This window comes from Neodiprion pinetum, chromosome 3, assembly GCF_021155775.2.
Source record: "Neodiprion pinetum isolate iyNeoPine1 chromosome 3, iyNeoPine1.2, whole genome shotgun sequence".
Taxonomy (NCBI): Eukaryota; Metazoa; Arthropoda; class Insecta; order Hymenoptera; family Diprionidae; genus Neodiprion; species Neodiprion pinetum.
In genome coordinates this window covers 25,927,723-25,953,224 of record NC_060234.1, presented here as the reverse complement: position 1 = coordinate 25,953,224, position 25,502 = coordinate 25,927,723, and the positions used below count along the sequence as shown (strand labels likewise).

General features: G+C 38.8%; 2 protein-coding genes across 12 annotated transcripts in view; one reads left to right on the top strand and one right to left on the bottom strand.

The window, feature by feature from the left end:
- Window positions 1–25,502, top strand: part of LOC124214839 (cytospin-A) — a 135,364-nt gene that overhangs the window by 16,024 nt on the left and 93,838 nt on the right. For 5 of the 8 annotated variants that reach the window (XM_046617524.2, XM_046617523.2, XM_046617522.2 and 2 more), the window contains exon 3: window positions 12,370–12,450. In XM_046617524.2, coding sequence (XP_046473480.1) covers window positions 12,370–12,450 — 81 coding nt within the window. Of the gene's footprint in view, window positions 1–1,449; window positions 1,489–9,116; window positions 9,260–12,369; window positions 12,451–20,751; window positions 21,902–25,502 lie in introns of those variants that run through there. The other 3 variants (XM_069134194.1, XM_069134195.1, XM_046617528.2) reach the window with 3 other exon arrangements.
- LOC124214840 (slit homolog 1 protein-like) lies at window positions 1,508–9,042 on the bottom strand. 4 transcript variants are annotated; one of them, XM_046617536.1, is made up of 3 exons: window positions 8,964–9,042; window positions 8,174–8,395; window positions 1,508–6,741 (listed from the first exon to the last, which is right to left on the bottom strand). In XM_046617536.1, exon 3 carries the CDS (start codon window positions 6,272–6,274, stop codon window positions 2,966–2,968), a length of 3,309 nt encoding a protein of 1,102 aa, XP_046473492.1. In that variant the 5' UTR covers window positions 6,275–6,741; window positions 8,174–8,395; window positions 8,964–9,042; the 3' UTR covers window positions 1,508–2,965. The 4 variants fall into 4 exon arrangements, with proteins under 4 accessions (XP_046473492.1, XP_046473489.1, XP_046473490.1 ...); XM_046617533.2 differs by lacking the exon at window positions 8,964–9,042 and adding an exon at window positions 8,528–8,835; XM_046617534.2 differs by lacking the exon at window positions 8,964–9,042 and adding an exon at window positions 8,579–8,835.

Below are 25,502 nucleotides of genomic sequence, written 5' to 3'. Positions count from 1 at the left end.
AATTAATATACTATAACCTAGTTTTTTCACGCGATCCTCAAGCCGGATAACCCGACGATCACGAACCAGTATTACAATGGTTTGGCATCCGCGATGATCCTACCTTTGACAATGAGGGTAAAACTTACCTATGCTTGTTGGGCCCCAGGTGTAATCCTGCGCGGATTTTTATCGAACGCTACAGATAATCGGTCTATTCGTGACACCCTTAGCCGGGTCAGTATTGCGGAGAGGAGGTGAGTAATTTGGGGAAAGACAGAGAGAGAAAGAGAGAGACACTCGACAACGACGTGCTAATTTAAACGGAGAGAAGGTTATTGCCAATTTTTCAATTAATGTGTTTTTGTGCCGCAAATAAACCTTGTGAAGTTGCTACAAAGACGAACTCTTAGTCTAGTGAGCTTTTTTTTTATTTACCACATTTCCGTCGTCTGTTTATTAGCTTTTAACTCGATTCTTTTCGTATCGTATCATATCTTTGAAACTGTATATTTAACGTTGCAGCGATTTGAAGCAGTATTAATATAAGAATTAGCGAATAATTTTACGGAATATTTCAAAATGAACCGAGTGCAAAGTAATTTACAATAACATCCGGACAATGTGGTGAAAAGAATCACGTTGTTTGTTGGAAAATTGATGTACACGAATCTCATTTCTTCTGTGTACCTGTTGCATATTTTCATACCTACTCTAAATGTAATTTTCGATATTTCTCATAATTATTCCATTCACGTAAGTGAAAGAAACTTGAACTGGAACCAATGCTGGATTGAATGGATTCTTATTTTTAATGGTTAATAAAGCTTGGTTCGGATTCAAATTATTTTTTTTCCTGCATAAAGATTGAAAAAAGCTCACGTGAAGCTTCGCACTAGGTTTATGCGTGAAGTCATAACATATAAAGTGTAAAGTCGAGTGAAGAGCAGACAAAAAATTCCACAACTTCACCACAAGGTGAAATATCGATTTTCTCACTGTAGAGTCCAAACGTTCCTCAACGTTGGCCGGATAGAGATGCCTATCAGGCTAACTCATAGTATAGTATGGTTTTAATGGTTTGGAAAACATACTCACACATCGCGCTGCAACGTAATGTTATATATAAGTTCTAAAAAAGATTTAGAGCATGATGAATCGGATCCCCTATGATGACGACACAAAATAAAGCAAAGCGAGAAATGGAACGGGGTCATTCGATGTGGAAATTACGGAGGGATTCGCATCGCGTATAGTTGAGTTGAGATGCTTTTATACGACAAGTTCAAGGCCAGGAAGATGAACTGAAATATGCGGCGTGAAATTGAAAACTTGAACTTTGCGGAGATCTCGGTATTGTCGACATCACTATTTTATGAACTGTGAGGTCGAAACCCGAGCAGAGTTCTCTATGTACCTGGAAAAAAGTATTCCAGTAATACTGTAGTTTCGAATCGAGGCGATCCTGAAAACAGTTTGATGAGAATGCAGATACCTAATTTTATAAAAGTGAGTATAGTATTGAAAGTAAAAAGTAATAAAAGTATTTATTTTTCCATTCTACGAGATGTTATATTACTAAAGAAATAATTGTACGCATAAATATTCATCAATCATTATATTTCGAGTTCAAGCTCTAAAGAGCAAATATTTGTCGAAGTGATATATTATGTGCTTCCACTGCGCAGCGAAAATATATTAACAATCGGGGAAAAATTATTATTAAAAATACATAACTTGCAAAATTATATAAATTAGAAAAAATATATATTATACATGAATATATTCTTAGACAACATTTTCGAAGCAATATATATATTAGACCTGTCCTTAAGAAGGGCAAAATCGAATTTTAATAGTCTTACCCCCCAAATTGCTTCGTACATAGATGACAAGTAAAATTTTTTATTGGGATTAGATATATCTTTGTTACACGTATTACTAATTGTAAAACAGGAGCTATTCCTTCTAACGTGTTACTATACTTATTTTAATTCTACAATTAATCATTATCGGCAATAAATAAGTATTTTGATTCATGTTTTGGCTTCGTACTTTGACGAAAAAAGTTATTTGTACGGGATCATTAAGTCAATGTGTGAACACAGCCAGCGTTTAAGTATATTATACATACTCGTTATTCATACACGTGTTATATACACAGGTATGTATATAACGTAGATTTATGTTTGATTTACGTCATGAAAAATTGAAAAATCTGTTTAGCTATTTTAAGGCACTTATCGTTCAAGGTGGTCACGTCTTTTATTTGTACGCATCGTGTGTAAATAGCTTAATAAAATTACCTTGCATCATTATTTACGGTTGCATCGGATGAAATGCATCTAATTAAATACATAAGATTTAAATATTGGTTAATATAACGTTATCAAGTATTGGAATATGAACGAATTATTATGGCACTGTTTTACTCATCGAGTTGAAATTTCTAAAAATAACATGGGCCGTTTGCCAATAAACTGTATGGGAGTACGAAATTAATAATTCTTGTCTATCCGTCAAGTGCATTTGAAAAAAATTTGATCCGATATTGACATCGCGCTTGACTTGCTCGTGCTATCGATTCATCTGATAGATTCGTTGGTCACAACATGTTCATCGCAATTGACATATTTGTCAATATCAAAAATGACAAGTGCTGCTTAGTCGAAACATATGTAGGTATACCGTGTGAAGTATAGATTCAAAAAATGTATACAACCTCAATCAGTATAAAACTAGGAAGCACGTATAAATTTTTGCGGTATCAAAGCAGCTAAAACTAACACTTTCATTACCAGGCTATTTCTTACGTTCACAACACGTACGTTGATATTTTTATGCATATCAGATCAAATATATCACGTATGCGTGCAAAACTATACGATGAAGAGCATTAAATTTGTAAATTTCGATCCTTGACGCATAGCTTGCAAGTGTAATATTAGTCTCACGGCAAAAGGTGGTTTATTTTGGTCGACTGACGTTAGAACTTGGTGAAAATAAGCATAGCTATGGAGACGCATATCACATTGACCGCCGAGATCGAAGTGTTCGTAGTTCCTTTCGAATTCGTGATAGGAACTGCCGTGCCTTCTTTTGTGTAACATATGCCGCAATTTATAACTCTACCGTGATAAGTATCGAACTTTGTAGCACTGACGTTACGTCTTTGAACGAAGTCTTCCAATCCCTTCAGACATCCCCATTTCCACGGATTCTCTTCAAACGACGCTACCTTAAGATTTTTCAAAGGACTCAACGATTCTGTGTAGATGCAATCGATCTTGTTGTCCTTCAGGGAAAGTTCCTGCAGATTTTGCAGATGGCTGAAAGTGTCGGCCTCAATTTCCGTCACGGAGTTTCTCGCCAGTTGAAGTTTAGTCAATGCGTTGAGTTCAGAGAACCATGCCGATCTGACAATCGGTATTCTGTTATCAACTAAAGTTAGCAGCTGCAATTTACGCAATCCACGGAACGCGAACTGATCGATATCTTCAATGCTACAGTTGTAGAACAGCAACTCCCTTAAGTTTGTGAATCGAGCAAAGGCGTCAGCTGGTAATTGTGGAATCATGGCATTTGTGATCTTGATTCTCTCAGCGTTACTCGGGATTTCCTCCAGAACATGCAGATCACCACCAACGCATTCACGGCTGTTGATACCGTACTGACTATTTAGGTCGAAGGTGCATCGATAGGATCGTAGCGAATGGGGCGGTGGTGGTGGAAGTGGTGGAAGTGTTGGAGAAGTCGTGGAAGTACTTCCTGGGATTCCACCTGTTGTAACGTTGCTCCCGTCACGTGAGTATACAGTACTACTTCCTATACAGTCCCAGTGTGAACCTAGCTTCAAACGATTCTTGTCGTAATATATGTCACGACTATCCATCCATTCGACCAGCTTATGTAGGTTGAGGCAGGACCACGGATTATTATCGATGGCCATTACGCGCATGCTCGACATGGACGAGACTGATTCGGTTCCGATTGAATTCAGTCGGTTATTTCTTATCTCAAGATATTCGAGTTTTTTCAATAAGAAAAACACACCGTTTTCGACTCGTTGGATATGATTGCACGACAAACTGAGCCGTCTTAAAGAAGGCATGGCCTCAAACCAGGAAGTTCGTACCTCCGTGATGTAATTAAGGTTGAGATTAAGTTCTTGCAAGTTCACCAGCCCCGCAAAAGCTCGAGGTGTTATATGCTGGATGCTGCAATTTATTAGCTCGAGAACTCGGAGGTTACCTCCGAAGCGGGCAAATGTATTATCGAGCAAGTGGGGTATCACAGAGTTCTGAACTGTTATTGATTCAGCCTGCTCAGGAATCCTACTCAAATTCGATAGTGTTGCATCTGAACACAAGTACGATCTTCTAACAAAAGACCATCGCGATTTTACTATTCGACAATCTCCCGGAGGTCCAAAGTCTTTTCGCGATATCTCTGTAACACTATCCAGATCTGTCCCTAATGCAGTGCAGCCAGTTTGAGGACGTGGTTTATATTCCCAATTGTGTGTTTTCCAATTTTGTTCGCGATGTTCTTGCATTTGTATCGTTTGTTGTGATTGCGGTTGTATTAGCTCCTGCTGCTGCTGCTGTTGCATGGTTTGCTGTGAATGCTGCTGTTGCATTTTATATTCTGATTGTTGCTGTTGCATGGTTTTCTGTGAATGCTGCTGTTGCATTTTATATTCTGATTGTTGCTGTTGCCGTTCTGTTATATTGAGGTAGTGTTCATAACTGGTGATTTTTTTATTTTGTTCGTGTTGAGCTTCGTTTTTTGCGATCTCTTCGTTCTGTTCTTCGTGATAGTTTCCAAAGTGTGTAGGGAAGCCTTCGTTGGACTGAATCACAGAGCCGTGGGTCGTTTCGGCCTCTTGATTTTTAATTTCTGTTACCACGCTTCCAGACTTATGTTCATTTACACCGCTCTCATATTCCGTTTCAGATCGATGCAGATTTTTTTCGATCTTTTCATTCGTACATTTTCCAGTAGACATTTTGTACCCGATTTGTTTCTTATCCAACCAAGCTCTAAACTCTTTCTGGCAGTTACAGACCCACGGATTGTCCTCAATGTTCACTCTTTTGAGTTTCTTTAGAAACGAAAATGAATCGGTGGAAAGGCACTGTATTTTGTTGCCATTGAGACTCAAAGTTTCTATATTTCCAAGTGATTGAAACAGACTTTGCGGTATATGTGTTATTGAATTACCATCCAACACGAGTTCCTTCAATCCGTAAAGATCTTTGAACCATTCAGACTTGACCTCATTAATGCTGTTATTGAAGAGAACGAGTTGCTCCAATTTTGACAACCCGACAAAAGCTTCCGGCTCAATTTGATTTATGCTGCAGCTGCTGAAGTTAAGGCTTCTCAAGCTGTTCCCAAATCGGAAGAAGGCGAAGTCTTCTATCATTCTTATCTTAGTTCTTTCAAAATTTATCGATTCCGTGTTATCTGGGATCCTGGATAACTCCGTTGAGCTCAATGAAACATACTCCGTTTGCGATGACGATGCATTTTTGTACATTTTTTGGTACTCCTCGCTGCTCAATGCGGTCCATTTGTACGTGTGTAATTCCGAGATGCTTGATCTGGGGCCAAAATCTTCCATGCACTCATATTTGAATTTCGACAGCGCATCTTTTGCTCCCATGTTTATCTGACGATTCGCCATCCAAACTACGAGCTCCATGTAGCAATTACAAAGCCATGGGTTCTTACGGGTTCGCATGTTTCTGAGTTTCCTCAACGGCGTCAGGGCGTGGTACGGTAAACAGCTCAACTCGTTGTTCTCAATGTTCAAATATTCGAGATTGGGAATGCGCAGGAATACGGTTGGCTCGATGTACATGATTTGGTTGTTCTCCATCGAAAGGTGGGTGAGGCTCGTCAAGCCTTTGAACCAGGAAGCTCTGATAACATTTACGGTCAATCCATAGAAGGTCAGCCATCTGAGGTTGACAAGGCCTTCGAAGGCCTCTGGATCGATGTGCCTCACGTCGCAGTTGTAGAAGGATAATCTGCGCAGGTTGAACCTGGAAAACGCCCCTTTCGGAATGTTTGGTAATTTCGAAACTGAGAATTGTATCCACTCGGCCTCACTCGGAATACTCTGGAGGTGATCAAGGGTCGCCTCGACGCACGAATACACGATAGATCTGCCATCCTGGGGCAGTAGCATTTCGCATTTACCACCGTCAGCGTTGGCTGAGGAGACCGTCGCCAAGAACGCGAGGACAAATGAGGTGAAAATGTGACTCTTCGTCATCTTCGACGTCATCTCAAACGGTCAGATTCAATCACGTCAACAGCTTTAGAATTCCCCAACAATGTGGTAGTCCAGATCCATGCGATAGTGAGATTTACCTTACGCGAAGAGACGAGATATACGCGGAAAGTCAATCAAGCATACGTTGTTTGCTTATCTGCCAACACTTGTGCTTCGACTTGTTATTCCTTGAAACTGTTGGACGGCTTTTTCAACTACACCACTTTTTTATCGTCTCCATAAATTCGTCAAGGTTATATCACCCACGGGTACGTTTTACAATTCAATCGATCCACCCACGCGTCACGCTGGGTAGTTTAAAACGTCGCTGGGTTATCGTATACACGCCTTTAAATCGTCACTTATGCTAATCGATTTCCCGCTGGTCCCACACTGCGATGCATTGCAAGGAATTCATGTTCTTCTCATTATTCTTCACGCGGAAGCTCAATCTTACTGGATGCGTGGACCTTGATCGTCTGCAATGACAAAAATTTCAGTCTGGTAAGTATAAAAGCTAAAGTTCGTGATTGCGAGGACGCATTAATTACAAGTGTTAATAACGGTCGTATGTAAACAGATCAGAAACAGTCAGTCATCACTGCACATGCTATTTTTGAGTCCGTCTGTGACTGCATAGATTTGACCTTGTTTACGCGACCAGCGCTAATCAGTGTTGCGGTTTTCCTTATACAATTATGCCGTCAGTTTGGCGGCATGAAATTCTGCTATACTATGTTTTTGCAATCTTTGAAAGATGATTTGTCTTAAAAAAATTCGTTCTCACATTAAAATTAAATATTACATTTTTTGTACACGTTATTATTTTTTTGTTACAATGGGGATTATGAAGCAATTGGAAAACAATTTACCGTCTTGTATAGTTAATCGCATCTAATTTAACGTGGGGTGGATTTCGAAATCATGCAGTTGAAGTAGACGAAAGGGAGCTTCAATTGAGCACGAATTCAATATGAATTCTAAATTAAATCAAGAGGCTATGACTAATTGTGCAAGAGGTCGGTTTAGCAGTTCTCCATGTACATATACGTGCCAATTCAATTAACGTTAAGAACACCAGAGCTCTACCTTTTATGGTGCCGTCACACCGATACCAAGTTAGGCAGCGAACGATTTTTAACCTTCCTAACGATCATCATTTTATTATTGAGAACAATCCAGTCATAGAAATCATGCTTACTTTGCAGTGTGCTCACAAGCAGGGAAGAAAATACATTGATAATGATAAAAACTTATTTATAATTTATCGGTTTTTAGTTGATTTACAACTCTGTTAGACACATTGTTTACTTTAAAAAATGCAATGATTATTTATTATAAGTTTTTTTTTAATTTTCAATATGAACTTGCTTGCATAAATCTTCTGTCACATTACGTTTTTCATTAACTCTAAAGTGCAAGAGAGTAAATCACGCTCAATTCTACAGTTTCCAGATCACCGTAAACATGGATTTCTAGTTGTCCTAGGCTAATTCTCCAAATGAACTTGAGTTTAACGTCTAAAAATCTATGTACGAATGGGATATATTAGACCACGATTAAGTAAAAATTACCGATACCGTTAATAAAGCTAGCCTTTCTTTTCAATCGGTTCACACAATCGGTGAAAAAATTAGTCGCCTGGCGAAACGTGAGTCGACGGGAAGTTTCTAGAAAAAAAAATTCTTGTTCAGCGTTACGGCATCAGCATTTTTGATGGTATAGAAAGAGCGAAAGCGTGGGAGAAAGAGACGAAAAGAGAAGCAGACACTACACCGTGTATCGGCAGAGTCGGTTCTTATTTCGTGCGTGTAATAATTCAGCTGCATTGTTAATGTCTTTTGTTTGCTGGGTTGAAAAGCAACAAAAAGTACGCATAATTATACAGGAAGCGACGTGACAATCACGTACGTTCAATGGCGTGCCGCCCACAGGTGATCGATGTCGGAAAATTCGTTAAGAATAAGGAACGGCGCACATCCAACACCCCGCCCTGCAGATCCGAGAGAGTTTCGTTAAACTCGCCGATTAAATCCAAGGGAAGGTGTTTTTTCTTGTCGTTGATGAATAACAGGCCATCTTGTATAACAAATGTATTTTGGCCAAGGTCCACAGTTCCGAAGTAGTGCTCACCTGTCACATAATAACAGTAACAATAACAACAGCAACAAGAGTGATTACGAGTGCGAAACCTCAGTCATTGTATTTTAAAAACTGTGTATAATGAATTTGTCGTGAGTTGAAAATTAAAAACGGTCCGCGTACTTTTTTCCTTTTTCAATACCGCAGGGATAATCCGAACCGTGTTAAACTCACTGTTGACGGATGAAAAAGCGCGTGGTGAATCCGTTTTTGTAACTGCTCACCTAATTCCTCGTCTCTTATTTGTCGTTCGGATTAGTGCGAGGGAATCTATACGCGCCTACTGACAGACCGGGATCAAATGAAGCTGCAGTTCGCGGCCGAAGGTTTTATATAAGCGAAAGGACAAGGTCGACTTATACTGCGCGATGCCAGGCCAACTATTTATAGAATCGCTCGTTGCGTCGGCTCTGATAAACTTTGGCGCCCCACCCCCGCATCACCACCCCACTCCACCCTGATCCTCTCTTCGGCCAAAAAATAAATTGAGATTCACGTGAACGACGAAGATACGGGGGGGGAGGAGGGGGAGGAGGAATAAGAAGAAATTAGCGCTTACGACGTTGTGATTCACGTGCTGACGAGGAACCGAGATGGTTCATCCGTACTCGCGACTGTCAACGACGAGACTGCGGCGTTGCGACGTGGGAAAACTTGCGAGAGACTCACTCGCTAGCTCACTCCACTCATCGTCGTAGCGTGGCGTGGCTAGTGGGACGCCGCTATACGCCGAATAATACTGTAACCCAACCGTGATAGCTTCGGTGTATCGATTCCCGAATAGTATGTTTTGTGGAAAAAGGAGGCAAACTTGGTCTTTTCGGACCGAGCGTAAGTTTGCAACATGAGTCGCAGGTGAGCCGAAGCCGAATATTGTAAATACGCGAGGCGAAAAGAACGTTGCCTCCTTGTTGGACACGATTTTTTGTATAACAACAAGAATATGTTACGCGTTCTTTCACCAAGCACGAAATTACGGTTAGAGTCGCGTAATGTCAGATTCTCCGGCGACGGCGCATGCGCGGAGTACAGAAAAGATCACATTCTTATCCTAGGACTTGAAAGTGGCATTTTCTACACTCCGAGCATGCGCTTTCGCAGACTCGCAATACCGTCATAGAAACGTGTATTTTTTGTGCCGAAATCACGCGTGGGAAAACGTGTAAAACATGTCCGCGATATATGAAAACAATTTCCTCGTCGCTCGTATTCCCGGTGTTGAAAAGAGACTGTTCTCGGCACCGAAATGATCCTGATCACCTTGCGAAGGTGACCTTAGCATGTTCAACTGCGTTGGTCTTTACGCGTATAGTCGGTTTTTCGCTTCTCCAGGTTTATTTTTCTTTTCTCTTTTTTTTTTCTGTTTATCTCTTTAACTTAATTTGCCGTCGCGTGGGCTAGATAAGCCGCGTATTACCTAAATGGGTCTCCACACCGCTCCACACGATTATAACTCGAGATCATCGCCTCAGTCCTGACGATTACTTGACTCCAAACGTTTACTGGCGTACTTGAAGCCAGACCGAAATGGGTTTATGGTCCATTTGTTGTGGATCAATGAACCGCATTTAGATATGACGTAATCCACGGGCTCGTACAGCGGGTGCTTGCAGGAGAAATTGACTTTTCTCTGTTCGATATGGCAAAACAGTTAGGAAAAAAATTGAATATATCGTTTAAACATCAATATATAATGTTCGCGTGGGTAAATAAAGATTGTAATGATTTTGCCGATTGTATACGTATACGTGTATAACCCTCGCAATAAAATAAATTCAAATCCTACAAAGTTTGTTATTCAAATTTCTTTATGCGCACCGCACCGTTGGAAGTAATTTGTGCAAATGTGAAATTCGTTGGAATTAACACGATATTTTAACATTTATTTTACATACCGTTTATATCTGTATGTCATAATATTGAAATAAGTTGACTGTAATCATTTAATTGTCAGTCTGATTTTTTATACGAATATTAGATATTTGGGAACTCTTCCCAGTTGCTATGCTATTGGTTGGTTATCTTGGCTCTTTGTTATACAATGCAGCAGTTCCGTTTCATTCAAACGGGAAAATCTAATCTGAAGTTTAAAACGCCTCTGTACAAACGTGACGTAAATATCGCATCTAGGAAACACAGAACGATTAACGTACTGGCGTCACGTGACATCATGTTTTCCCATATACCTATATGGGGAAAGAAAAATTTTTGGCAATACTGAAATCGCCGGAAAAGTAGGACAACAACAAATTCTTCCAACACCTGCCGATAGTTTCACTCTATATAAGTTACAAAAATTGAATTAAAATACGCGAAAATTGTAATGATCTGCACAAATTATAGAAAATATAATTTATTTTATTAAAATAATCCATCGGAATCGTAACAAAAAAATTAACTAAAAAATTGAGATGGAAAATCCGTGTTTGGCATGAACTAATTCGATTCTGAAGGCCCTTAAACGGTTAGATCGTTGATCACATCGATCGAATGACTTGGAAGTTGGAATTGAATTTTTCTTGAAACCCATAATGCATCAGAGAAATTGAAAACGATGAGATTCACAAATATCATTAAATAATATTAGGTTATTTGGATGAGAAAATCCAATAATTTTTATAATCGATAGAGGCCAGTCACGATTTTTCATTTGACGAGAATAGACGATATTTTCTCTTGACGTCTTCGGATATAGCATATACATGTACCGTCCAATGCCACGCTATAATTATAACGAATACCGTGGCTGAAAATAGAACTGGATTTAACCAGAGAACAATTTTTCACTCTATTAATCAAAGGGAATCCCATCGGCCCTCTCCTAATCGCAGAATTGTGATTATCGTTGGAAAAAATCGTTCAAACCCTCAGAAAAGTTACAACATGTACTCGCTGTTACACAATTTTACCCACCCTCATTTATCCGATAAAACTTGCACATTGTCCTTGATTTAAAACCCTGAAAGAAATGACGCACCGCCACACCCTTTTGCCACTCCCTTGTCTCATGTTGAACTCTCATCTACACGGCGTTTGATTATAAATATCTGACCTATAAACCAATCGATACCGGCTGTATTATACCTGCGTATAACACCCCTTTGTTAGGTCGTTATTTCAGGATTTGACTTTTAATTTCCGGCTCTCGTTTTTCACGCTCCAAATTCGGTGTAACAGCTTGTCTGGTAACGAGAATTATGTCTGAAACTCAACATACGTAGGTCAACGTATCAACGAATCTTCCAAGTTTTTTTCAGTTTTGCAGATTTTCGATTTCGTCTCATTTCCGTTTTCACCGTTATGTGTCTCTACTTGGTAATAAATTCGGATCATTCGACTCACTAATTACAATCACACCTCGCCTCGAGTGCCTATCTATTAATTAACTGCGTACAGTCACCCTCGAAAATAGGTCAGACACGGTGCACTTGCGTAAAGTGTAAAAGGTGTTCGTACCATTAATCCGAGGTTCGTAGCAACTGTGCAAACTCGTTGCGATCACGATTAGTAGGGACAAAAACGCACGAAAATTTATCATTCACAGATTATCCAGCTCTACTCACGCGCTACTCCAGTCAGCGTTAACTTCACTTCCAAACTGGACCGTTTGGAATTTCTAGGCAATTTAAAAATATCTCTCTTCAGCATAGGTATAACACCGAGGTTAGACCGCAGCGAGCATCGCCTTTGGATTCGGTTTTATATACGCCCATTTTTTTGTTACATCATTCAGTTTCTCACATCTATAATAATAATATGTTATCTTTCAAATGATCGTTAAAATTTGTTTGAAATGTTTTTTTCTTTCTCTACAATTTATTTTTTTCGAAAAACGGTTAGACATCTTTACGAATTTTGATATTATTTCAGTACAGTTTCACCGACTATAAAATCACTCTGTAATTGGCTAGTCCTGACTTGTGCACAGCGAATGATCTGAGTTCAATCCAAATTTGTTTTTCCAGGTTGGCGGAACTGTCGAAAAACCCTGTAAGAAGCGGATACCAGTAATTCCAATCCAACGTTCAGCAGCCTGCTTAATTCCGGTAAATTGACTACAAATAATTTAAACATTCTTTTTTCCCTGTATGATTTGTTTTTAAACCACAATTCTTACTTATTTCTTTGCGAGCTTGAGAAAATAGAGTTTCATGATTGATAATTTAAACATTATGAAGCAATTTAAGCACCGGGAGTTTAATCGCCGATATGAAGATCAGATTTGTGTTTAATTTATTTATTCTTAGTCTCGAGATTGCTGTTTCTTTGGCTTTCATATTTTGATTTACAGTCGCGCGCTGCGGTGGAAAATCTCAGCTTTTTTCCATTGGCACGATTCCCGGTATGACGTACTATATGCTTCATGATATTCTACATTGGTTTTTTTTTTTTTGTTTTCCATCGATGATGATAAAAGATTTACAATTTTCGTTACATTCGCATGAAGAGCATGATTTAGCAGTTCTTTTGATATTCTAAATAATCCACACGTGAACTCTTAGACAAGCAGCGATCAATTTTCTTTTAAACTCGTCGGGTGTGAGGTATAAGTACTATGATCCTCAAAAAGTATTAGTGTATTATTTATTTATTTATTTTACTATTTCTAAATTGTGGAATCGGTACAAATGAAATCCCAGAACATGCAGGCATAAAAAGATCACAAAGAAAGGGTGAACCTGCTGGTTCTGCGGAGAAAAAATAAAACATACATATGCACAGGTAGGAGTACAACACTTTTTTCCTATGACGTAATTGCGAGAAAAAAAATGTCGCATTTTCAGTCGAATTATTTGCTTTTACCTGTTGCCAAACCCCGATATGTATCCTCCTAGAGTCATTGCCTATGAGTTCCGCTAGAGAATTGCTGCATGAATTTTTCTTCTTCCATCGGAAATAAATAAATCGTAGGGAACTCTCGCAATTTCAGCCACTTGAATTCCTCGCACAGGCTCTGAAACAACGCGCCATATCAATTCTAGCGGTGGTTTTCAATCTTTTTCGCAATTTACGTGATTCAGACTGGAAAGACTTCCTGTTCTTCGTATATGTATACGTGTAGAGCGAGACTGTTAGGGCAGTTACCGCACGTGCTCTACAAGAAGAACCGAGGAATGCCTGCATGCGGTGCTGTAAGGTTATTCCAATGAATTACCGCTGGTTTCTCGATACCCAACCCGTCGCAGCGTGATTATGTACGACTTTCGTATATTTCTCGTACATACCTCAAACGTTATCCACGAGTGTCGTTAGTATTGCAAATTAATTTTTCTCTGTTTAAAAAAATGTTTCTTAATATTCCACCGTTTTTACGAACCTTGTAACGATAGCCGGATGGCTTCGTTTCTTGTTTTTTTTATTGCGAAGAAAACAGAAAAAACTGTGTTTTATTTATACGTGTATCGTGTAGATATACTAGAGCGTGATGCTGTACCTCTACTGACAATGAGTGTGCATAGAGTGTCCTAATTTTGAAGAAGTGACTAGTTCGCTGCAGTTACTCTTGGATACGATTCAAATTCAAAATAATACACGAATTACGCAATCGCTTGAATCAAGAGGAGCTTCTCTATCAGTTGAAATGAAGGCAAAAAAATGCAATTCGCAGTTGAAGAACAAACGATGAACATTTGTGCGTGAACGTTGTTATTTGCGTAATCGGCTGGAAAGCTCTCGATTTTCTTTTCTATACTTCAGAAGACATCCACGTACTTTGTTTTTCTTTCCTAAACGTGATTGGAAAAAAAAAACAGGTATTTTTGGATCAAGCAACATTTTCTTTATCCAGTACCTGTTCTATTTTAAAATTTGATCTCCAATCCGGTCATCAACGATGGACAATTCACGAGCGTGAAAGTCACAATTAATGAAGCCGTATAAGATCGACAATCAAGAATGTAACGCGTACAAATAATTGAAACGAACAACGGTTATTATAATGATTCACAAATTCAAACGTTAATTAAGATTTAATTGGATTGTATAATCGGCGATTAATGCTGAAACCATCAACGGATCTATATAGTCGATTACTGCAACTCACGCCTGAAAGTATTATATCAAAGTTAGGTGCTTTCCATTTCAATCAGAGCGTGTTCCCGGATAGGATTTCTCCTTGCTCGCTAGCTGACTATTTACAGATTTGAGCTAACCGCGAGAAATGTTGAAAGACGTTCGAAATAATCGCAGTATAAAAGTTATGACAAAGAAGGTCGTTTGAATGCGCGGATATTTTGAACTTGAACAGAAATACTCTAGAGTCGTTACGCTTACAAAAGAGTTCGAATAAAATGGGTTTAGGCTTCTCATCGAACGTGTAAAGTTTTTATATCGCGTTATATTCGATTAAATATATCGACATGAAATGAAAACTTTGTCGGTTGTATTTCTGTGCTTACAAATGATTTAATTCGCATGAGGGTGACGAAAGGTGTTGGACAAAAATAAAATTATCCAAACCGAAGTTTGAAAAGTTTTAACTAAAGTGAATAAACTTGAATTTTAATTGAAGAAAGGTTTAGTTAATCACAGAGTAGCAAGTTTTAAACCTGAAATTTGTTGCAAGAAAGTCTAGATTATTGATTGATATTGACAATTTCAAAGTAACAATACGTTATAAAATTTTTTTAATACATAAATTGTAGTAGTCTTTCATGAAATTTTGATGAGTAAGTTATTGCTGAATTTATCGCAAAGTAAGTCTCTGCGAATCATTTGATATAAATTTATCGCCTTAGTTTCTAAACTAATACACGAAAGCAAGAATATTATCGAATACAAAAACATTATAAGTTATAACTCTTTATAATATAATAATAAAAACTGATAAACTTATGACGCATTATTGAAAAATGTATATTAATGTTATCAAAAATTAATCTCTAGTGACCTGTGGGTAATTCATAAGTGAAAAAAAAACTGCAAGATATTAAAGTGAGAAGGTAAAGTGATCTCTCTGTAAAGTCATCAATTTTACGAGTACCATAAATTGTTTTATTGCACATTCGCAGTTTTTAATTAGTTTTTTGTCTACGCCAAGGAAATATCGATTTGTTTACGTCAACTTGATAACTTTATTCAGTCCAACTTTAGAAATCATATTTTCGTTTTTGTTCTTGCGTCAGTGTAACTTAATTGTAAATTTTAACGCATCGATACCAACTTGGCGCGAGTCAAATAAGTATAATCGACGATATTGCACAGCTAACAAAGTCAGGTACAGGGAATTATCGATACTTTCTTAACCCGTTCACTTTAAAATGAAAATATTTACTGAAACTACCTTTATTTGAGTTAAAGAAATACTTTTTGGACGATTTTCAACCTGTTTTGAACCTGTTTCAGAGATCATTTCTTTTCTCAATATTTGCGTTTCTCTCGCAACGTGAGAGTAATTTTACAAAATAAATAACGGCGATCGATTTATCAGAAAATTTCGCCCCGATTTCCTATACCTGACAATTGTACAACATGCGGTATATCTCGAGAAAATCGTAAACACCGAAAACGAGATCGTACACTGTACTGTACAAAAAAGCGACAGGGTAAAAAAGTTACGAATTTTGAACGAAGGGAACGAGTATGAACTCACATATGAAACGATACATGATACAAGGTGTTTTTGGAAAGGCTTCGACGAGCTTGCGTATCGTTCAGGTTGAACTCGTCTCGCACAGAAGGCGCGTCGATCGGCGAAGGTGAAGCGATCACGAGTAGGTACGTACAACGTACATACATCGGTAAGAAATGACGAATTATTATAGGTGAAGATACGACCAGACGGTTTACCGATAAGCGTATAATTTGATCAGCCTCCAGTGGCTGGCATGGTAGCCGGGCAGCTCGCGCCCTGGAACGAGGACCACATCTCGAATAATAAGAATCCCGAGAGTCCCTGAACCCCGGCATATCCTCCTCTTCCCTCTACTATTACGCTAACTACATATTGCATCGTCCCTACGTCCGTTCATCCCGACGGTGAACGGCAGCCACCTCTTGTCGAACGATGTTCTTCGTCCTTCTCGTCCTCCTCTTCGTCTTCGTCGCAAACACGCAAATTGACGGAGGGGGTAACGGCCGTTCGTTGATCGCAGGTGTAATCAAAACGCATCGGTGTTGTCCGGTATATGTCTGTACGTGTGTAAAGACACATGTGAATCAGTTTGCCTGCGTCTGTGCCCGCGTTCACGGTGATTACTGGGCTAGCTGGTCTCGGTTAGATTTGCAACACGTGTGCGTTAGGCTCCTTCGAAAAACACGTTTTTTACACATTTATTCAGGATCCGTCTCGCAATTCATTCTATATCTGTCTCTACGAAGATCGGATTTTTTAAGTTATTCTTCTTTAGGCGCGTTAAGAGTGAAATTTTAAGATGCGCGCGCATCACTGTAACACAAAAGTAACAGGTTGAAGCTGCCCGCTAAACCGCTCACAGCTACCAACAAAATAGAAATAGAACCTCTGTTAGTCGCGCATGTTGGCACGCTCGTCGCCTCTGATCACTGTTTTCGTATTTATAATATTTATCCACATGTTTCTAGTTTCTACATTCACCACACGTGTTTTAGTTTTATACAAGTGCGAATTATATATATGTGCTGATAAATTATATTCGGTAGTGATTTAAATTGAATATTTTGATTAATATTATTTACTATTCGTAAATATTAGTGAAAAAAATTGTGCTTATATACTTTTTCAAGTGCTCCAATATAATTGAGGTTAACTATCCGTATGTATTATTATTTATAAGTTATTTATTCAATTTCTATTCCAGTTTTCAAGATGGGTAAAACAAATGCGGAAATGTGTAAAAACTACTACAATCGAAAGCAAGCTGCCAAGGAAGCTGAAAAAATTCAGCAAGGCTTTTTTTTTTTTTTAACAACCGACATGGCGGGTAAAAAAATTTTACCGATTACAGGGAGTGTAGGAAATTTGAAGACGAAAGTGAGATTCGATAACGCGATAAAAGTGATCAACGTATTTCTTGTGAACGGCGTAAGGCTTGAATATTTGAATATTCCAATTTTTTGAAATGAAAACATGTTCGACTTGCAGGTAGATCGAAAGCTAGAAAAAATCCTGACCGAAAGTTGGTGAATTAACCCTTGTATGCCTAAATATGACTTGAAAAAACAAAGGGATTTACTTGAATGAAGCACTAAAATTAATGTTTGCAGGATGAATGAAAATTATTTAGTCAGTAAAATGACAATGATCATCAACTTATTAATTATTTGAAATTCAGGCGCCCTAACTTTAATGACTTTGAAAAGCTTTAAGACTCTTCAAAAGTCTTGAGGCGACTGTACGAGTCTTGTACTTGAAACAACCATGTAACTGCAAATGACCTCACATAAATTCATATCAAAGCTTCGAGTGATTCAAAAATATTGAAAACACTTTGCATATTGCTTGATTCAAGTAAATTCGATAAGTTTTAAGGTACGATCAAGCCTTCGGATATTTACATATAATAGAAGCCATTCTATGACATTATTTTAGAAAAATCCAAATTTTTCGGGTTTCAGCTTATTAATTACTCGAAATGAAACTCTTGTACATAACTTGTGTAATGAAATCTTGTGAAAATTCACGCAACTCGCAGCTGTGAGTCTAGCATTTCTTTGCTTACGTACCGATGTATAACCTCATGAATATATTACATTTACTGTATAATATGATATCGTTGCTACGATCGTCTCATCAAAATTCGAATCGTCGCTCTGAGGATTGGCCACGAATATCCACATCGCGTATTTCTTTTACGTGCAGAACGTATTATACATATATATCGACCGGCAAATACTATTGTTATTATTATCGTTGTTGTTCTTGTTATTATGGCAACACTCACACATCCCGAGGAGTGGGTGTATAATTCAAATTAATTCTGAATGTCGTAGAAAAACATTTAATACACCCTTTATATCGGGCAACAGTTGTCTGTAACAATATATACTTTCACGCGTCAAGGGATGAAAGTTTTGCATTAGCTGTTACAAGCAGCGCCCTAACATGATAAGCACGAGTCAAAAATAAGATCTGTAATTTTTAAAAATTCTTCCGCTATTTCGTAAAAGAGTGGTGACCCGAAATGTCCTTTTACCGCAAGAAACCATCCTTAAAAATAAATTCCCAAAAGAAAATTTTCCTTTGAAAACAAAAATTAAAAATAGTCAGCATTCTTATCCCGTTTTCTAATCATAACGAAAATATGTGGTTTCGAGTACCTGATTTAACAAAAAAAAAAAAGTGATTGGTTTTGAAAATATCCATTTTCTCGCAAAGGATATTTCGGGTCATCGCACTTTACAAAATAGTGGAAAAATTTCAAAAAATAAAGGTAACGTTTCTGACCCAAACGAACCAAAAATCCATTGGTCATTAAAATCCTAGGGGGTCGGGCCGATGACCCGTTGGTTTGACGTGGAATGCCCCATATACATATCGAGATGTGTCAAACGCTGAACATGTATATATGGTATAGTACATAAACATGCCGCATGATGGGAGCCAAAATCTCATGTTTGCAAATTGTATTCAAAGCCACCCCTCGCAGTTTGAATTCGTACAATGTGCGTACAACTGTACATACCCTGGACCGAAGGGGTATTCACTTGTCGAAATTGCAAACCACTTTGGAAAGCACTCACTTCAAAACCGTGTGAAATGACTTAAAATCACTTGAAATCAGTTGAAATCACTTTTAATCACTTCGAATTCACTTGCAAACACATGATATCGCATGAAATCCTTTGAAATTGCTTCAAATCAATTGAAATCATTGAAATCATTGCAATCGATCGTCAGCCAATCCACAAGTTAATAACCCCCTCGCTCTGAACACCTTGAATTTTATATCACTTGAATAAGGTTGGCAAAATAAAATTTTTTAGAGATGAATCGCAAGTCATCACAACATATGATTCACGACAGTTTACCATTGCATATTCCTACATCATTTCTCGTCTTGACTTCTTACACTTGTTTCTCCTGTACCTGCAGTAGTATATTCGCGCAAAAGGAAATTGCCGCCATTCCAAGTGCATCGCGGAGTGAAGTCATGTTGCGTAATACCGTTTTATGAGATATTCGTGCCAGGAAAAGTAGCTATGAATTTTTATGTATTTATTCCTCGCTTTAAGTGGCTCGAAGCAATGACCTTACCTTATTTTCACAGAACAGTCTTCGTCGCTGCATGAAAGAACGCGCGCAGTTTCATCTCGAGTACCCATAAAGTATGAAAAACCGTAACGGACTCAATCTTAGCCGTTTATTTTGCTTGTTTCGTACTCCGAAGAATGAGTTTCAAATTTTTAACTTACGTGTAAAAAACAATTACTTCACAACTGTTTCGAATCGTTTACTGTACGCAAAAAGGGGTTAAACATTGCAATACGAATCATACGGTTTCTATCGATGTATTAATCTCAGTTTATAATCCAATTCAAAGTCAGAATAACGTTAAGTAACATGACGCCATGAAATTGGCGAAAGTGGGGGTGTTCTACTTCGCGCTCTATGTTACGTCTAAAATGGCATTTATTCAATTTTGTGACAACAGTCTAAAAATCGAATAAGCGTCATCTTAAACGTAACGTACAACGCTCGTGTCACGGCAGAAATTCGCAAATTATTTTTTCCCCAAACAACCTAACGTTGTACATAAATATAGAATCATCGACAAAATCCGATAGTTCATCTCGCAATATTCGACGCTTGGTACAAACTTTTCCTATACGAATAAAAATGACGCAAAAAGTCACTCGACTCGTGATTTCCAATCATTCAACCGGGTTGTCAGAAGTGTGTTTGAGTTGGAAGAAAGATTCTCTCAAAAAATAAGCGCCATCTAAAACCTAACACACAACGCTCATCTTTGAACAGAATCCTCCTCTCAACCCAAACAGACTTTTCCGAAGCTACCACGACGGAAATCGGCAAATTATATTTCCTCGCAACACCCTAAAATCAACCTATAATGTAATTCTCGCATAAAACGTACGCGTTGCGCAACGCTCCGAGTAAACAGGTATAAACAAATTCCTCCGTCAAGGGGTGAACGCGTTTCGTCAGGGCGCCAACTCCCTTTTCACCCCCCCCACCCTTTGCGCGACCGGCTCACCCTTCACCCTTCCTCGATAGGAGGACCCTGCTCGGTTCATCCGTTCATTCGTCGAGGTCCTGTGCGGCATGTCAGAGCCTAGTCGCCAGGACGCTTTCGCTCCGTTGTTGCGTCGCGTCGCGTTGTGTTACGTCGTTGTCGCACTACGTGTATACCACACACCTTCCCAACTCGCCGGCCGCTCTCTGATTCGCCATCCGTTCGGGGCTTCGGCACTTCAGTCCGCACCGGGTTCCCGAACGGACTGCCGCGTCGCGCAGCACGCAGCCTCCTCTCGCTGATTTCTTGATACCTACGAGACCTACACGTTTTTTCCTACCATTTGACGTACAATTTACCTAACCCGCCCTGCGTCCTTGTCGAGACATTGCATACCTCTGCACCCTGCACCTTTGCTCCTACCTCGGTTTATCGTTGTGATCACGGTTGTCGTTCGAAACGATTTGACGAAGAAAAAAAGTAGATATGATAAAAAATTTTAAATCCTCTCGATGTTGTTATTCCTCGTGTGATATTAGTACTACAGTATCGATGTGAAGAGAATATACATAATCCGCAATCTTACAAGACAGTAATTGTTATTAAATTATTATCAGGGCGGTTGTAACTATGCCATATACGCGTACGTGTATATAATGCGTATATACAGTTTCGTAATCGTATAACAAGGTAGTTAATTAATATTGTACTTGCAACTAGTTGTAGACGCATATTTGTTGTTATTTTTGATTTTTGTTCCGTTCTTCAGCCTCTCGATTCGGCGAGACGACCTTACTGCAATAATTCGTTAAATCGCGAAATTTTCGACGATCGAGCCGTCGAAAGATTGACGAAAGTTTATCGAAAATAATATCTGAGCGCGTTGTGCCTGCGACGGTCGGAGGTTAAATTGCTCGGTTAATGACATGCATGCGTGGATCGAACGGCGATACGCGGCGTTGTAGGGCAGAATTTCAAACTCGCGCTTCCCGAATCAATAGCGCTCGATGAGGAGCCGAGAATCCCGGACGCCGTCCGTCCGTCTCGTCTGCCACCTTTTGCCTGCATGCAGTTGCATCCTGAGTGTGCGTCGTGCACTTTATACTCGCGTTATGTCCCCACGTAACGTCTTGTCGCTCGAATTTCTCGCCTCGCGATCACGTATTTTCGTTTACGTTTGTAGAGGAGACCGGAAGCTCGTGCAGCTCTTGCCGATTCATCGTCGTGAAAAAATTCGAAAACTGTAAAGACAGTCGGATGTGAAAATTATCGATTTGCGGCTAACCCAAAGTGCAGTTAATTACACCGATCGCTCTTCCCATGGATTCTTTGGAAATTATTAGTTTACCTGCAGGACTACCGATTCGGCTGCCCGCAACGATGTTCGGTAAGCATAACGTAACGCTTTTGTTTTTCTATTAACTTGTGTAATTCAACGTTGTATTTCACCTGGCCGTCTCCAACGAAAACTAGGATAATGAGATAGAAATAAAGAAAGAAGCGTTACGAATCGTTCATCTTTATGTCTGTCGCCTACGCGGTGTTGTATTATCATTATCATTATCATTATTATTAGGTACAATACACCAACTTGCGGATGATAAAAGCCGTTAGAAAGCCTGCATCGACCACGCGCTGATTATACGCTTCGCAGATTGCAATTTCTTGCCGTTTTTTCACCTTACCTTCCTGCCTCGGCTCGTCTCAATTGAATTCTCCGATTCGCAATACAACGCGACTGTGATCTAACAATAAGTGAGATAAGTGCGCTTGTTTCTATTTCCCCATTAGCACGTAACACTTTATTCCTCGGATGCGTAATAAATACGTATGATTCTCCGATTCCTATTTCCGCCTCGGATTACCTACTTGTGTGAAAAATCACGTTTTCTTAGTTTACCCCCCCCCCCCCCCCCCTTGACGTATGAATCGTGCAAATTACAATTTACAGCGTCTGTATCGCCGTTTCGTCCGGTTTATGTACAAGTTTTCCGTATTTCAGTTGCTTTGCCCGGTCATTTGTATTGAATATTCTATTTAATCTTGTCGAGATATGCAGTGCGCGGTAGATATTGATATTGTATTATACAAACATACGTCATGCGACGGAAAGAAAATCCCACGTAAACAAGGCGTGTTCTAAGACTTGTAGAGGATATTGTAGGCACAATTATTGTCATGCTTGACGAACTTTATTGATTTCCTCACGCGGTTGTGGGCTGCAGTTGCTTGATCCGTGCGCCAAGTTGTCGCTACAAACTAGCCGCATTTTTCATAAAAATTAACCCGATAACGTTGAAGAAGAATTGTATAAAAATTTTGCAATTACGATTGGACTGTCAAAAGTGGTCTTGACAATCGTAACAAACAAAAGATTTCCATTCAACGGAGCTATCCGATCGGCCTGAAGATTTTACAGTTCACGAGCAACGGAATTATCTTGAAAATTAGTTATGGAATTCTTCTGTAACGACAGGTCAGATATAAATGGATGCTAAGCTTCCGCGAGGCGATGTGACGAAAATTCCAACAGTCGCTTTAAAGATGATTATTTGTTGGTGATGTATGCTGGGGAATTTTCGCATCGATCGCAAAGCGATCGGTTGAGAAAAATTCCGCATGTCCGGTAGAAGAATTTCTATTTATTTATTGCAAGGGTTTAATGTGTAATTTCACAAAAGACAGAATTGCGAGTTAACTTGGAAACAAGCTTCCGTATTTAAGTTCCGTTTGTTTTTACAGAAACTTGCATTGTTCTTACTAGATTCGTCTGTAAAAATTGCCACTCCGAAATATTTTTTGTTTCCAAGTTTGCAAAGCACATTTTTTCACACCATTTTACGCACCGAAGTTAAAAAAATAACGTCAGCTGTTTACCATTCTTTAATGCATAGCTGATTATACGTATCTGCAAAATTATTTTTGAAAAACGAATTACCTATTACCATTGTGAAGCGCAATTTCAGAAGCAATTTAAACCGCGGCGAATGCTGGAAATAAAAAATCACAATAACGAATGCATAACGATTTTAATGCCTACTCAGCTGCTCATTATACTTGTATAACAGCTTGTCGTCAGTCAATCGTCACGGGTATTTTCTTCGCAGACTCCTTCGCAGTCCTTGACTTTGTGCACGATACATGAAATTGATGAAATACATGCATCACGTACGTCGAGCTGTACCTTCCGCGGTAAACAACGCCGGACATTGCAGAGCCGGTGGCTTGTAGAAAAAAAACTAATCTTGTTACGCCAATTCCTATTTATTCTCATTTAATTCCATCCAACGTAATTAATTACAATCCGCGTGATTTGTTAACATTGATTTTGCGTTGCAGAACTTGATCGTAAAAATAATTATTAGGATGATTTTCCTGCTTCTCGCTTCTTTGCCTCAAATCTCTTTCGTCATGTGATAATAAAACAATTACAATCGCGAACAAGTAAAAGTTTTTTAGTTTAATAAGAGAGCAGTGCCGATGACCGAGGAAAAGATCTTTCGATTATCTAAAATCTTACCCAAGTATCTTCTTTCGAAATATGCTACCGTTTCCCGCAATCCTATAAATGAACGTGTACCGCAGATACAAGTTTCCTCTTTGAATATACGTTAACATTCAATTGCGATGCAGGAAACTCGCTGCGCGATAGACTTATAAATATATACTAGTTGACAATATGACTATAATTAAATACATTCGACGTGTGTTTGAACACGTCGCCACAGAGCTATTGATGCTTACAGAGCCGCCACATTCTGACTGCATTGATCGTTTCTCTATACCTTCATTCATTTAGTCGATTCGTCCCGAGCTAGGATGCAGGTGGAAAAATATCTGAATCGTTGAAAATTTACTTATATCCTTACAATTTGCCACTGATTCATGTCTAAAGAAAAGAATTCCTTTGCGGGATATCCTTTAACATATGTTGGAAACGATTTTTTGATGTTAACAAAAAATTCGCACGCAATTTCAACACCGCATGTATGTATATATGGGTGCAGACAAATCCATATACAGCTTGCGAATCACATACAATACCTGCGGTATAAAGACACGGAAGTACAAAACACGACAACATAATCCCATTGTCGAAGGAGTATTTGCGAATTCCTTTCTTCTTTTTTACACCATTGGCTTTATATGACATGATTGATAATTGAGCATATCAATCTATCAATCGTTCCTCCTACGGAATTGATTATATATTTTGTAAAATGCGTGTGTGTACAAACACGGATTATTTACTGTATTTGTTACATGTTTGTCGCAGCCTACGCGCGATTGCATGGCGCAGTGAAAGGTGTACATAAACCTGACGGGTAACAAACGAAAAAACAAACAAAAAACCGGATTGATAAAGAAAAAAGAAAAAAGGATATAAAAATGCCATTATGAATGAAGAGATAACAAAGAATTTTTATCGAACACGCCGTTACGAATACATCACGAGCATTCGCTATCCGAAAATAAGAGAGTTCTTTGCGTTTGTATTGGCGTAGGCGGAATTAACCTGACTACGTGCGCCAATTCATTTTACTTTCGCAAAGGCGAGTGGCACACACCCGATACGATAAAAACTAGCGGAGAAAAATAAGAGAAGAAATTAAGGAGAGGGAGGCGATTTAGCGCAGAATATTGTTGCATGCGCTATGGATATGGCTTTTAAGTCTCGATTTCACAAGTAAACAAACAAAAATTACCTATCGAAGTGAAACTATAGAGCTGCTGACTTGTAGATTTTCAGAACAAAAATGATACGGATCTCACACGACAAAAATCTCTAGCACGATGGGTTTTGTTTCGTGTTTTTTCCATCCTGAGTTCGACATCGCAATGTCTGTATGAACATTTCAATTACGGCGTTGAAGAAACTAATTTAAGTATTATATAATTACGAATTCGTCATGAAAAGAAAAGAATTTACATCTATAGTTCAGTCGAGGCTTTGTTTCGATATATTGTATAAAACATTGTTTTGAATT

What these genes read in the sequence shown, in the direction of transcription:
- LOC124214840 (XM_046617536.1), bottom strand. Translation starts at nt 6,274, where the DNA reads ATGACGTCGAAGATGACGAAGAGTCACATTTTCACCTCATTTGTCCTC.